The sequence below is a fragment of the Neovison vison genome, chromosome 1, assembly GCF_020171115.1.
Source record: "Neovison vison isolate M4711 chromosome 1, ASM_NN_V1, whole genome shotgun sequence".
Taxonomy (NCBI): domain Eukaryota; kingdom Metazoa; phylum Chordata; class Mammalia; order Carnivora; family Mustelidae; genus Neogale; species Neogale vison.
In genome coordinates this window covers 245,120,448-245,136,206 of record NC_058091.1, presented here as the reverse complement: position 1 = coordinate 245,136,206, position 15,759 = coordinate 245,120,448, and the positions used below count along the sequence as shown (strand labels likewise).

The window sequence follows — 15,759 nt, the reverse complement described above, 5'->3', positions numbered from 1 at the left end:
CAAGCCTGGCACACAGGAGGTGCTCAGCAGGATTTCTTGAATCCACAAGACTCAGTTGTTAAAATTTACCAAGCCATTAACAGCCATCAGATATAGGAGTCCCAGGTTTTTATAATGCATCCTGAAACATAACCTTGACCTATAAAATGTGGAAGACAGGACCACCACTTCACTTGTCCTAGAAATGTGAATAAACAGGTGGAGTGACATTCCAGGCCCCCCTTGGTGCTGCTCATGAGTTCCTGTGTGATTTTGTCTTGAAAGGCCCTCTCTCTAATCACACAGGTCCGAGCCCCTTCTCCAGGGCTGCCAGCTTGGGTTGTCCCACTGGCTCCTAGACGCCCCAGAACACAACATGGTCCGTGGGTTTAGCCCTAAGCCCACCTGTCCACTGGCTCCTCTGCTAGGTACTATTCCCAGCCAATCCTGACCAAGGGATAGACCAGGTACTGTTCAGTGTGAGGTCTCCTGCATTTCTGATTTATAAAAATTATCCCATAGACAGAAGGCATGGCACAGTGGAAGCAGCAAAGACAATGAAAGAACCAAGGTTGTGAGAAAACATTACTCTTTTGTTGAGGCAAGAGCGGCCCACAGCAAGGTGACCATCACCTGCTCCTACAAAGAAGTTGTCTTCAGAACAGAACTATGCGAACACAGACATAGTCTGCCAGGTTGCTGGACAGTGATCACGAGGTACTTTCAGAATTAGATGGTTTCCAAGGCTTGTTTTCTGTTATTGACTATAAAAATCATTATACATACAAGAGAGGTAGCAGAGTAAGAGGAGCAAAGAGCACATTTTAAATATAACGGGACTGAGTCCAAGTGACAGCTCTCTCCTCCTTGGTCTTGGGCAAGTCACAAAGCCTCTCTGACCTCGGTGTTGGCCTCTGCTCAGTTGGGACAGTAATACTCCTTGTCCCGAAGGGCTGTCGTAGGGCTGAATGGGATGAAGAGTCGACAGGTACCCAGTGTCGGGCCTGGCCTGGAGCATGGGCTGTCTCCGTGAGTCGTTACCCTGCCCTCCGCCCCCCTCCGCTCTCTGGTCTCTTAAAAAGCGTGAGATGCATAAAATCACAATAAACCCCGCAAACACTGAATTATAATCAGAGCCCACTGAGTCCCCGTGGAGCTGTAACCAAAGGAAGCTGGCAGGTGCCTCTTCCTGGGGTTATTTCTTCCCCAGCCTTCTAGACAGACATATTCCAGGGTGCATCTGGGTTCCTCTTCACTGTTTTTCTAAATTAGCATGTGCGCGCCTGTCGGCATTTCTCACAGGAGGGAAACCCCATTTCCCAGCAGTGGGCTTTGTCTGCCTTTTCCAGGGATCCCTCTCTTCATTAGGTCTTCTTGATACCCGCAACTGTGTACCCTGAGATCCACAAGACTTTTTAAAATGGAATGTTTGTTCCTTTAAAATTGTTAGGAGTGCTTATTGAGACAAGCCTGGCATGTAAATAAGGTCTTCGTGCTGCTGAAATACGGCAGGGACGGAGCAGGGACCGGGCGAGAAGGAAGAGAGGCTGAGGTGGAGACACAGAGAAGAGCAACCCGGAAGAATGACAGTCTCCTTTCCTCTGCTGAGGAAGCCAGGTGTCCCCGCCTCTCCCCTGGCAGGGAGTGGACACGCCCTTCGTCTGCAACGTGTGCATGGTGGTGGTGACATCACCAATCCACACGGTGCCGGTCCCTGGGGTCGAAGACTGGATGCGTGTGAACATGATTCACTTCATTAAAATGACTGGCTGTGACAGTCTGGATGTCCACCGGAAAGTGACATTCCACCCATTTGCTTTTAGGGGAAGATCACTTTTAAGCACATGTTGTCTGATCAGCAGCCTGTGGCCAGTCTGAGGAGAGGTGGAGGGAAGGAAGCAGGGAGCAGGGAGGCTGCATTAAGTATGTCCAGCTGACACTGCCCTCCCCGACATCTGGTTGGTCAAGTCCTGTGCATCCTGCCAGGGTCACATTGAGCCATTGTCCCCCAGGAGAGGCCCTTCTACTCGCCGGAGGAGCTGCTGGCACATAGTGACAGAGGAAGGCAGGCCCCAGTTCTCATTTAGCAGCTCAGTAACTGGGCAAGTTATTTGACACGAGTTAATGCCCACAGAGGATCTGGTAGAGGCTGGGAAGCTGGCAGCCACTCCATGAATGGTGGCCACCATCATGGTGACCCCATCCTTCTCTCCTGTGCAGGGCCATCTCCATGGTAGCCCTGGCTGGCCTAGGGGGTCTCATCTCTACCTCTACCTCCCAAGAGGCCAGACTTTTGCTTTCCTGGCTTTTTTTCTCACAACATGGTTCAGCTCTTACTCACTCCTTGCTTGTGGATCAACCACCTATTTAGATTAGAACATGAGAATCACTAGTCCAGGCCACATCGCTGGCTCACTGACATCACTGCTTCAGAAAGACACCCTAGAGCAAGCTGGAGTTCTACTTCCATTCCAGCCCAGGCAAGCTTCCTGGAAGGGGGAGCCCACTCTAGCCACTGTGAGCAAGGCACGGGAGGCTCAGCCTTAGGGTAGGTCACCTCACTCAAGGACCAATCCTACCCGTGGTCTCTGGACATACCAGTGAAGGCAGGAGCGAAGCCTCCCACTGTGGCAGGGAGCAGCCTGGGGGACTTGTTTGGGGCCAGCACTGGGTTCATTCTGGGGAGGAATGATGGAGTTAATGGGAAATTGCCTAGCTAAATAGATACATGCTTTTTAACACACTAAGTCAAGAATTATGCAGGATCTGTTGAAACCCTCACAAGGGAGTCAAAGAAATTAGCTGCATTTAACGTCTTCATTTACTCTTTGTCCCTTTGGGTAATTATGCTTAAAAACAATCATTTAGACAATTTTTTCATGAGAGGAATCTCTTGCTCACCTCCAGGCTGTGAGAACCACGACCTTCTTATTTCCCAAATTTGATGTGTCCCTAGATTGTTGGGGGTTCATCTTTCAGTATCTTTTTTTTTTCCCAGCCAAGAATACATAGGTGGTCTGTTATCTGAGCCCCTGCCCAGCAGAGCATCCTTTCTGTTGTTTCCACACAGGGATTTTCATCTGAGGAGTGCAGAATTACCACTTCAAAACTCTCTAGATGGTCTTCGCTGCCTTCTTGCTTCTTAATGTTGCAGAAAAGCCTAACACCAGTGGGTTTCCTTTTTTCTTTACAGGAGACCAGGTTTTTCCTCTCTGCCTGATCACTTCAAATATATTTGAAAAAATTTCTGAAATCCTGAAATTTTAGCAGTTACATTCAGACCTATTTTAGGAATCTTTCCGCACAGGGCAATTTAAAAAACAATCTTTCTTCACTCTCTGTGTCCCTTTGATTTGCTCTGGGGTCTTGAAGATGACGGATGGCCAAGAGCTAAACTTTCATCCCCGTCTTCTCTATCTATCATCTTCTCTCACATTATTATTCTTCTTCTTTACCTTTTTCTTCTATGTATTCTGGGAGAGCTTTTTAAGTCTGTTCTCCTGGTGGGGGCATGCTTGTTTGATTTCTGTGTTGTTAATCTTGCCCTCCAATGCTTGAGACACAGAAGGCACTTGGGTGACACTACTCCCCATTTTCCATAAAGTCTTGTTTTACCTCCTCCAGCTTCCATTTCATTTTTGGCTGTGGCTTAGTCAATTTGTAATCCCGTTTTTCATCTCCTCTCAGGGTGCATGTTTTCTTGAATTGAGAGAACACAGTTGCTGTCTACCGGGCTTCTGGTTTTGGTCATCATTTCCCTTTTTCTCTTCACCCCGAGGGAGCTCTTCCTCTCCTGGGTGGCAGAAGGCAACTTCCCTTTAATTCTTGTCCAGGCAGGTCTGTCCAGCCTCACCTCCATTCACATTCGTCCCAGCCCTGGCAAGACTGTCCAGATTGTTCATGGTCACTGCCCCAAAATGTCACGACAGCGGGGTGGGGATGCTAGGAGGTGGAGGTTATAGCTTTCCTGGAACCAGTACTTGTGGTTGAACAGTTGAGAGACACCCTTGGAAGTTTGGACATTTGGATAGAAAGTAGAACTAACAAATTCACTCTGTATATAACAGGATGCTTTGTTGCTGAGCCTCCCTGTGACTGTGCCCACTGCTCCCGGGGGCCCTGGATGGCCTCTTTCAACCCTTTCCCTCACTCTGGAGTATTCTTTCTGCAGCTTTGCACAGATTTCTCACTCCCCTATTCCTGACCTCCCCCCCCCCCCCCAATCAGCAAAGATCTGGCTACCAGACACACCATACTCTCCCTCATGTATCTCTCATCTAGAGTTCCTGGAGCACTGGATAAGTTTGGAAGGGGAAAATTTAAAAATCTCAGCTACAAGGACCCACACAGAGCTGGAGATCAAAGGGTTCTCTGCAAAGCCCCACAAGAAAAATCTTGGGTTTGTTATATTTCAATGGAAATATAAATTAATTGGTGAGCCACACAGCATGGATGGGGGAGGGAGGAAAGAGGAGGTGGGGGCAGGGAGGGATGGAGAGAGAGAGGGAGAGAGAGAGCAAGGAGGGGTGGAGAGAGAGAGGGAGGGAGAGAATGAGGTCTGGGTAGAGACATCAGAGAACTCAGTCTGGCAGAATGACTGGGGCGCACCTGAGCTCACAGAGGCACTTGCTGACCTCTGGAGACCAGGTCTGCAGGTCAAACCCCTGCAATCAAAATGGGTGGGGCTGGACTAAAAGACAAGGACAAGAGGACATGAAGTTCTTGCAGGATAATAAGTCAACAGGTGTGCCTTCCAGGAGCCTGGATGCACCCCTCCTTCAGCTACAAAGACAAATGCCCCACTCAGACCATTGCTTCTAATAAGTTGGCAGAGCTCATTGTGTCTGATGATTTTAATTTCCTGGCAAGAAAGCAATTTTACTAGTTTCATCTAGAGGAGCTTTTCCAAAGTAGTTTCACTCTGGCTACCTTCATTAATGAGTGATCAAAATGCATCAAAGCAGAAATGAACACAAGAAGAAGAAAAGCAGAGGACAGGACTTGCCGGGATGAGGGGTCCAAATTTTGAGGTCATTGTGAAGCTCTGCCCTCCCTCATTAGCTTCCCTCATTAGTGTTCTAGACACGGCTCTCCCATGGCATCTGCCAAAGGGCAGGGCGCCAGTTCATCCACGCTAGGAACCATGGGTGCTTCCCCAGTCCCCAGGATGCTGCCAAGGACTGGGCCGCAGCTTTCTGTAGCTCCATCCCTTGGATTGGATCCTTTGGTGTGGGCACGCATCTGGTAAGCCTGCTCTGGGACATTTAGCCACGCATACACTCTCTGCTGCTGGAGATGAGCAGTCATCTCCCTCTCCCTCTCCCTGGGTCACTGTATCCATCTGCCGCCCAACTCCCTTGATTTATTTCAGTTAATGTGATGCAATGGTAAGACCTCCTCCTTCTCCTTGGAGAAAAAAAAAAAAATGGCCCAAGTCAGGCCAATTCTTCCCTGTTTAGAAGAGCAGGGAGAGCCTGGAGATGCATGCCAGCCACAGGGGCTGATGGTGAGGCAGGGGGGCTAGAGAGCCAGGGAGCGGCAGACCCCCAGGCTTCTGCTCAGCTCCCCGCTGTGGGTGCCCTTAGTACCTTCCATCAGTGGCAAGAGAACTTGAAAGGGATTCCCTATGTGCAGAAGAGCACGGAAGCCCTTTCGCTCAGCCTGTGAGGAAGCAGAAAACACTAGCAGGCGGGGGCCCAGAGTCACCATATCTGAGCTGTGGCCGCGCTGACAGCTGCTGAGTTTGTCACACAGATAATTAGATAAACTGCTTGAGCACAGAGATTCAATATGCGGCATCATTTAGCGGCTGTTGCATGGGGCCTTGATCTTAATTGAAGGCGCAATAGGGGAGAACCTTAAAGAAGTCCCAAATCAACTTCTTCTCGCTCCAGTAATTAAACATTTGACTCCTGATCATCAGCCAAAGTCTCCCAAGCGTTGGCCATAGGCACCAGGAGGTGGTTTGAAGCAGCTGGGACCAATGGCCCCCTTCTTTCCATGTAGGGCCTTGCTTAAGCAGCCTCTGCCGGCAAGAAGTGGGGGGACAGGAGGCTCTATGTCACCCCCCTCCTCTCCCTCCTTCTGCCCATTCTTTCCTTATGTTCCCTCAACACCCTTAATGCCCACCCCCCACCCCATCACAGAGAACATGTCTTTGAGCAGGGTCCTCTTTATAAATCCCACCCATCCTTTGCTGGTCCTTTGCTGGGACCCTCTGATACATGTGACACAAAGCACCTCTAGGGCTTTCCATGCTCTCACTTGGGGACTTTGAAAAGTTTGCACATATCCTATTTAACACATAACATCCATTTGTGCATTCATCCAAAATGAATGAACATTTCCGGGTGTCAGGGTTGAAAGATAAATCATATTTCTTTACTTGTAGAGACCCCCAGTATCATGGGAAGGTTGACAAGCTGACAAGGAAGAGGAAATCCCCTGGTCCTGTGAGTTTAACTCAGGTGAAGAAGGACCCCGGAGATGCTTGACAGCCCCTGGACAGATCTTCTCCAGCTATAGCACACCCCGGACAGCTTCCTAGGGTGGTGATGAACGGGATGGTGCCTCGAGGCCATCCACTGGTGGTCATGGCAGAATAATCAGAAAGGCAACATGGGATAGTGGTTAGCAGCTCAGGCTTCCCATGGCCAGCAAGGCCCCTCTGACCACCACTCAGACCTCTCTGGCCTTCCTCACTCTGCTTCAGTTATCCTGGGCTCCTTTTTGATCTCTATACAAGCCTGGAGGGCTCTCACCTCAGGGTCTTTGAACCTGCTAGTCCTTCCTCCAGATAGTCAAATAGGTAACTCCCTAACTTCTCAACCTTCTCTAGCTATTGGCTCAGATGCCTCTTCTCCTATTAGAAACTCTTGCCCACCCCTGTGCCTCCTTCATCCTCCTCCATGGCACTTGTCATTGGCTAAGACACTTAATTTCTTATGTACAACAAGAGACTGCATGTGCCATCGGGGCAGGAATCATGTCCATTTTGTGCACTGCTCTATCCCCAGTGCCTGTCACAGACTTTGACTCATAGGAGGTGCACATTTGCTGAATGAATGGATGGAAGGGTTAAGGCAGGGTAGTTACCTCCTGAAAAAATCACTCTTAAGGCCATATAGAAGGTGGGTTTGAAGAAGTATCTGGCCAGGAGCTGGGAGAACATCTAGGGGGTCACAGCGGACGTGCAGGTGAATGATGATGATGGGATGGGCATGTGTGTTAGCAGAACAGGTACAGAAGAGGGGGCAGAGGTAAGAAGTTAAAAGGAAGTAAACTTGATGCGATTTTATGGTGAGGGGGTTCGGCTGCAAGGAAGGATCTGTCTCTTGGGGTCCGGTCTCCGGGGGTATGAAGAGGTTGCTCTCACTGAGATAGACATTGTGTGAGGAACAAGGGTGTTAAGGACAGAGGGAGTGGAGAGTTGGAGAGTTCATTCTGGACACACTGGATCTGAGGTGGTTGTGGGCCTTTGGGGAGCAGGACTTGTGACTGAAATGTGGACGAGAGGTCGGGATGAAGATACAGCTGGGTCTTATTTGCATATGAGGCATGGCAGGAAAGGTGAGGGGGTGAAAAGGAAAGAGAGGAGGGCTGAGGGGGGCCTGGGGAGAACCCATGTGGAGAAGGCTAGTGGGGAAGGAGGGGCCCACACCACGGATCACAGCAGCACAAGTGGGGGCTGCCCAAAGACTGCCCATGGCAGGGCAGGTGCAGCAAGAGAAGGCCTGCAAAGTGCCACCTGGCTGTGACACCTGGGCTACACCAATCTTCCTGGGGATGGGAAGTAGAAGGAACCCTGGTGGGCAGAGTGTGGCAGAGATGGGGCAGGGGAGGCACCCAGCGCTGGTGGCACCTGGGGTCCGGGGGAGAGAAGGGAGGACCCCTGGAGGGATGCGAGGCTAGGAGACTCGCGGGGCTAGGAGACGCCCGGAGCTGGCCGAGGGGGCCGAGGGGACCAAGGAGGGGCTGTGCATATGGAGGAGGGGGTGTCAGGAAAGGGCAGAAGACAATGTGGGGGCCTCAGAGGCTGTGGCGTGTTTACATAAGCAAAATAAATGCGGTGCGAGACTTTCTCAGCTCAGTAACTTATTAGCAATTTTTAATTACTGGAATGTAATTAATTCATCCAAAGTACAGCCATTCTGTGAAGCACACCACACGCACTGTACTGATAACATTCTTGCACTTTTGTGAGTCACTCACACCAAGCCGTTGTCTTGCATAAAACCTAGAGGATATAACGAAAGAACAAACCTTTGTGTGATGCCATGTTTCTCTTGATGGGGGAGCAGGTACCAGAAAGGGGATGAGTGAGCTCCAAGGGCTGTTGCCCTGGGGGCTGCTGGTCAACCTGCTGCTTGGTCCTCCCAGTTCCTTGTGCACTGGTGAGGGAACAATCTATAGGGAAGTCTCTGAAACGGGACAGTCCATGAAGATCCCTGCTGGTCCTTGAGGTCTTGGGGGTGTCTCTGGCTAGAGCAGCTCCCTCATGCTGGCCCAGAGAGTGAGAGTGCTGGGGAATGGAGGTGGCCCTTTCTTGTGGCTATCCATTCCAGGAGATCAGGCCTAGAGTCCTGATCATACGGGTGTCCTCAGGTCCAGCACAGCCTTGGCACCTGGAGGACATTCAATAATGCCTGTGAAGCTGGGCGACTTGGCAAAGAATGGCCACACCTTCCTCTGTGGCGTTCAAAGTGAAGGTCAGGGACGGCACTGAGTACATACAGATTGCTGGGCAGGGCTGGAAGAGCAGCCAAGTTCTCTGGACAGAATGTGGGTGGGGTCAGGAGTAGAGGACAGTTTGAAGAAACTGGAAACAGGAAGGAGGTTTTGGAAAGTGGAGGCTGGCATAAAAGCCAGACCTGGTGGAAGGGCCTTCAGATTGGTCTTAGAGGCTCTACTGCTTTGTCCTGGGGCTCAGTGGCCTCTGAGTGAACCTGCGTTCCTATTCCTTCGTCACTGGGGAGAAAGTGGTCTGGTGTTGGGACATCCAGAGGACCCGTCAGTTTGGGATGACTGAGCCAGGTTTTTGGGAGTTGTTCCCAATGGGCTTCTTGCTGACCTAGAGGGCAGGCCCCCACTAAGGAGCTCCCAGACCTTTCTTACCGATCAAGGCTCCTGAGCCTTCCATCTCTGCACCAAGAGGTGTCCAGGGGAGAAGAAGAAAGTGGTTGCATCTGTCATGAACATGCCTTGCTGGGATGAGCAGCCCCAGAGACGTGGCTGCTTCTCAAGGGCAGGCTGCAGGGGCAGGGCCTGAGTAACCTGGACTAGGTACCAGCCCTCTCTGGGCCCCAGGGTCCCTGTTTGGGGAAAGGGGAAGTTGGACTGGTTCATCGGACAGTCAGCTTGGGTGCGACACCCTAGCCTGGTGTGATAGCCTTTCTCAGCTCACCTTCCCCAAGTGTCTGCTTTACCCAGTGTGAACCCACATTCCCCATGATCTGCATTTTAGGTCCTTGCTCTTCTCTGAGTCTGCAGGAACCCCATGCCTGCCTCGCTAAGGACCACCCTCCTGCCCTCACTCACCCTGGGAGATGCCCCTTACTCTCTCTTCCCTGGACATGTCCCTTCTCACCCTCTGGCAGATGAACCCCTCCCTGAGGCTCAACTGGCAGTTCCCAGGAGCCTTTCATGCATTCCAGAACTTCCTCTAGACTCAGAATCAGGGGCTATTGGAACTCCTTCAGCATCTCTACTGACCTGCTAGGTGAACCTAAATGACTTGTTACATCTCTTTCTAAAACACCAAGGCAGCTAGAGGTGAGTTTAGTTTGCCCATTTGAAGATCCAGTTCTAGCCACTCATTCCATAAACATGGAGAACCAGTGATCATCTCTCTCTTGGCTCACAGGCGCACCCGCCCCGGCCTCCACCAAGTTCTTAGCTCATACACAGTGCTGTCCAGGGGCAGGCGTCTTAAGGCCTCTCGCATTTGCCTCTCTGCTATGTCACCATGTTTGCAACGGCATCCCTGTGGTCCTGAGCAGCGGCTGACCCTGCTTAGAGAAGTGAGCTCATCATGGGCCAGCCGCTGCTCAGTTCATGCCCACGGCAGCCTTGCTGTGAGGCGGGCACCGCCGTCATTCCCGTTCTATGGATGGGGTAAGTGAGGCACAGACAGCTCACGTGCCCTGACCAAGGAGGTGTGGTATGGCCCATGATGGACCTCAGGCCACGCCTTTGAGCCTGTGCTACCCCCACTCCCCCACCCCTCGCAAGGCCTGCTCCCGCCTACTCCCACCCGCAAGGCTCACTCAGGCCTCAGCACCTCCCTGGCTGTGGGGACCTGCTCCAACTGACCGAGGGAAACCAAAGCCTGCGCCCCCAGCGGGGGATGTGAGTAGCGCTCACTCTTGCAGGGCAGGAAAGACTTGCGGAAGTATGGAAATGGCCTGAAGGTGAGACACCTAATTTCAGTTCTGAGGCAGTAACATTCAAAGTACCAACAGGAACAACAATAGAAGAAGTCTCTTTGGCAGCAAGACCTATCTGTTCTGCCTTGCCACAAAAGGCTGGGTTTTTGTTTGTTTGTTTGTGTGTGTATATATATATATATAAATTTTTTAATAAACAAATAATGTATTATTAGCCCCAGGAGTACAGGTCTGTGGATCGCCAGGTTTACACACTTCACAGCACTCACCATAGCACACACCCTCCCCAGTGTCCTTAACCCCACCACCCTCTCCCTAACCCCCGCCATCCTCAGTTTGTTTTGTGACATTAAGAGTCTATTATGGTTTGTCTCCCTCCCGATCCCACCTTGTTTCATTTATTCAAAAGGCTGGGTTTTTATTCCCTGTGTGGTAACACTTAAAAATAAAAGGTTTGTTAGTGAGCCTGCAGTGTGTTTCATTTTTTGGTTAAAAATGGAAATTACTTCCTCTGATTTCATGAGCCTGGAAACTTGTCTCTGAAGCATCAAAGTGCCCCCCCAAAACACCATGCAGGACGAGGAATCTTCAGATCCGTTTAGAACTGTAGCCCTAACAGGCCTCTTTCTTCCATAATTTCACGGTTTGTTTGGAAAACTGTCCAACTATGACACTGTATCATCTGGGATAATACAAGCCCGGTGTAGTGAGTGACGGCTGAAAGCAAGCTTGTCTTCTCAAACAATGCAGGAGATACTGCGTGAATTCCAAACGGAGACAGAAAAACAATTTTAAAAGTGCCAACCAGTATACAAATAGGAACCCCATGTCATGAGGTAACTTTGCAAACACAAAGCCTATCAGGAGTTAGAGTTACAGAGAATTCCACCCACTGTCTTGGTATTCTCTGGTGGTATCTGGTGCTGAGAACACCACTTTAACAACAACAACAACACTTTAATTTGGCCACAGGCAGAAAGAGATCTGACAATCCTACGTCTCTCTGTCCCCCTGATTTTCGGCAGGGGACACCCTGCTTGGGATGTCAGGAGAGCTGGTATCAAAAGCTGCAAAGATGAGCTGAAGCAATGATTTGAGTTCAGTTTTGCTCTACTCACATGCTAATAATCCCTAAATGATGTTATATTTCATTCCACAATCACAAGGAATTCCATTGCCATAGCAACCGCAATGTGATACAAGAAGTTTTCTTGAAACTGGGGCTTAGAATATCGCCTCTCCTCCCTTGCAGAGCAAGAGGGCTGTGGTCCTCAAGCAGCGCTCCAGAGAATCACCTTCCCTGCCCCGCCGACAGCCCAGGCCCCAGCCACAGAGGGGGTGCGCCGAGCTGCGGCCCCTTGAATCCACCACCATGTCCCCCCCACCGTCTCTACATACCCGGCCCCATGAGGAGTGTGTCCTCATAGTGACTTCTGGGGTACAAATGAAACCTGAGAATGAAGTCAGAACTTTTCTTTAGAAAAAGTCTGGTAGGAAAAGATAATGAACGTGGATGAATTTAGAATTACTGTTTGCATGAAAAAAAGAAGGTATTTTTCAGTTTCCTCTATCAATAACTCCTTGGAAATAGGGACAAAAGACAAACCACCATCCGTGGAGCTGAAGAGGGGATTAAAGACTCTACTGCTATCTCGGGCTGTAGAATATTGTTCTTCACTGCCTCTTTCCTTCTAAGACCTCTGCTCCCCAGCCCCTGTCACTGTGTTCTCTTGTTCCCCATTGGAACCATGGCTCTGGGGCAGGTGGGGTGGTGCCCACCTGAAGTCCCCTGCCTGCCTTCCATCCCTGCCAAGCCCCTGCAGTCAGTGAACAGGGCTTCACTGTTTGCTGGGCACTCCTGGTGGGGATGCTGGAGGACAGAGGCAGGTGGGCCTTCCCGCTGCCTGGGAGGGGAGCCGATCTGAGCAGGAGATGGTGAGGACTCCTCCATGGCATCCAGACCCACAGAGCTGGGCCTGCAGAAATGGGAGCCCTGGTTCCTGTTGGGCATCTCAGCATGAGGACCTGACCCTCAGCGTCTTCATTCCTGACTCCACCTACCCAGAAGCCATGTGGGCCCCACACCTGCTGGGCAGGGCACTTGTTCCTGTCTCTGCCTTCCCTGCATGACCTGTGCCTCTCTGCTCCAGGCCTGAGGCCACGCTGGATTAAAACAGGATGACAGGGGTCACTAATACACCACACTGCGATGTGCCTGGCACATGGGTGTCTGTGTAGCCTCTCATTTACTTTCCTCCATACTCCCAAAAGCCCCTTTCACAGCAGAGGAAAAGGCCCAGAGAAGTGAAGTGATGTGCCCAAGGTCACACAGCTGGGAAGTGGCAGAGCCCGACGGCACCCTTAGGCCTCTCTGGGAGCTGGTGGGGACTGCTGTCCACAGCACGGGCATTCACAAAATCTGTATAAAACTTCAATGAATCAGAAGGATTTGGTGGATGAATTCAACCAGCATGAAGCAGAACCAAGCCCTCATCCGCGTGCACCGGCGGCCCCCATCCTCCCCGGCTCTTGCCCATCCTCCCTCGCCAAGGCAGCTTTCATGGTGGTTGTTTTTCCCTTGCATGAAATGAGAAATGCTGTTTGAATAACCGATGGTGAGGGAGGCTGGGCACACTCTGATGCAGAAATAAAAACCTTTAGAAAGATGCAATTTGGGGGATATTGGAAACTGGAGAACGGAACATCAGTCTATAAAATTCAACACGGCCAATGGAGCTGGAGCAGCTGGTCAAGTGTTTTAGCACGCACAGGGCCGGGGTTTGGCGGGCATGAGGCTGGGCAGGGTTTTCAGACCGGGAACATTTTTCCTGGGCTCATTTTGGCCTCATTTCCATAATGTGCCTCATGACTCCTGCAGCACCTCAGCGTGAGTGTCAGAAGCACAGCCGTGAACATGTCCGAAGCTACTTCTACTCAGAGGGGAAGCCCGACCTGCCAGAGCTTTGCCTTCTCCAGGACACCTTCCCCCCCGACCTCCACTTCTGCTGCCACAGCCCAGACAGGAGGATGGGAAAGCGGCCCTTCATGTGTCTGCAGGTGGCTTGCGGGGGCGGCTGTAGGGGGCCAATAGACCTGTGCTCCCTTGCGGAGAACTCCTTGACATCTGAGCCATAGCACCATGGGCTCGGGGCCCATTAGGGCGAGCCCGAGCCCTGCCCCTCCGCTCCGGGTGCCCCGGCCCAGGCAGCTCTGATGCGCCTCTCCATCACTGTTGTAGGCACTTGGTGGGTTCCATCCCTTCTTTTCCCCTCCCTGTCCTACCCCAAAGGTCTGCCTAGATTCTGCTCTCCAAGGCCCCCCTGCCAAAGGCAGGGGGTCTCTGGAGGTAGATATACACAGAACATGCCTCATTGAAATGTTGCTCTTGCTACCCGGTTGAGCCTCCTGCCTTCCTCTACTGCCTTTACACATCCAACCTGCAGATTCAGCACCCTGGCATGAGAAGATCCATCCCCAAAACCAGAAGCATAGGTGCAAGGGGGTATCTTCCTACCTTTAAGGAAACAGTCCTTGCTGTGGACAATGACGATATTCCTTTCCAGCAGGCAGGCAGCTCGGTGGAGCTCACAGTGATTCTCATAAAACCTCCCATCGGAGCCACACACGGGCATGTAGCTGGGCCTGCATGCCTCCAGGCACCGGCATTCGGGCTCCCCGGTCTCTCTGCTGAGCATGCACCTGCTACCGCGGCTGCAGAACTTCTTCCCACAGGAGGCTGGCAGCCCATCAGAAAGTCCTGTTGAACACACAAACACAGAGGGTCAGCTGCAAGCATTAGGGGAGGGTGGTCAAGGGCTTCCTTTGTGGTTCCATTTGCCAGTGAAGCCAAGGGCCTGGGGTTTGGGGTGCCCAAAAAACTCTTTGCTCTACTAACAGGAGGTGTTCACAGGTGCCAAAAGCAGTGCCCAGCTGTACAGGGTTCAGGTTTTATGGTTGGCTCACACCAACCATCTCAGGCACACCCATCCTGGAAGGGAAGAGTAAACAAGGGACCACAAGGAGGTAGCAAAGAGCCAATGGACCATGCCAAGCGAGAGGAGGATGGCTTGCCAAAAGGCAAGGCTTGAGCCATGGCTCCCGTAATTGCACTGATGGGAGGAGGAATTCTGTACAGGGGCAGGATGGGAAGGGTAAGGATGCCAGGCATCATTCTAGGAGACACAGAGTGCCAAGCAGAGCAAGTGTGGTTAGATACATGGGGCAGGCAGTGGGGAAAAACGGCAGAGTCTAGGGAGTGTGGAGTAAGAAAGGAGAAAGTAATACTCTTAAATGTTCAGGATGGGGTCAGCCATGGCAGGGAGGCTTGAGCTTGATCTTTGTCTCTGGGTGAGAATGTGGTTCTCCAGGATACACACCACCAGCAGTGGGACCAGTAGCCTTTCTCTACCGCCCAGCCCTTTCTAGCACAAAGCAGGAAGCCACAGCTGTGGCAGGAAGGCTGAGACCTGGGGAATGGCTGCTGCCATGCTGCTGGGTGTCCCCTGCATCCAACACATGTGTCCAGTGGTGTGAGGCAGTGGTGCCCAGAGTTCACACTCCCATGTGGGCAGGGTGGCCAGGAGAGCATCTTATTGCTGGAAGTGCCCACTTACACAAAAGGCCAAGCAAGCACCCCCACAAATGACATTCCATTCCACCAGAAGAGTTCAGAAAATGAGAGGTTTGCCAAGAAGCATTAATGGCAGCAAACACAAGTTGAGAATAGGAAAAGGATATCGAAATACAAATAAGTAAATCATGGACGCAGATTGTATGGCCACAGAAGTCTTTGCTTTTAAGTTTTAATTGTATCTTCTTCACAATTTTCAAGTGAGACAGAACGGCCCCAGTGGTCAACACTGAACCTTTGGCCCCAGCTCTGATCCCATGGGATTAAAACGTCTGGGGGAAAAACAACCTTCTTTTTCTTGTTTTCCATTAAGCCTGCTTTTCATCATTCTAGATTTAAAAGGAAAAAAATCAGTTATCGATAGATTAACTGCTTGATTCAATAATTCATTTAAATTCTTCCAGCCTTGGCAAGCTAAGAAATATTGACTTTTTCTTGAATCAAAATAAACTAGAAGGTCAAAATATCTCTGAGCAGTGTAGAAGTGCAGATCCTAAGCAGGCATGGGAATCTTCTTTATCCACTTGGCTGATGTTTGTATGTCACAGTGGAGGCTTGGCAGCATTTATCGGCTCTGCACACATCTTCCTGTCAAGGTTGACAGGTGAAGGGGAGCCAAGGGGTCCTGACGGTGGGAGGGCCTGGGCTGGAGGGCCTCCACCCATGGTGTTGATGGCTGCTTTGCCACAGAGCGTGTTTGATTAGCATGACTCTCCTGGGTGCTGCAAAATGGGTTACCCTGGAAAGTGCTAGCGGCTACTAGAA

General features: G+C 51.1%; 1 protein-coding gene across 1 annotated transcript in view; it reads right to left on the bottom strand.

Annotated features, from left to right (window-relative positions):
* FSTL4 (follistatin like 4) overlaps window positions 1-15,759 on the bottom strand; it is a 297,369-nt gene that overhangs the window by 200,844 nt on the left and 80,766 nt on the right. The window contains exon 4 of the mRNA XM_044227430.1: window positions 13,879-14,121. Within this exon, the coding sequence (XP_044083365.1) occupies window positions 13,879-14,121 (243 nt within the window). The remainder of the gene's footprint in view (window positions 1-13,878; window positions 14,122-15,759) is intronic.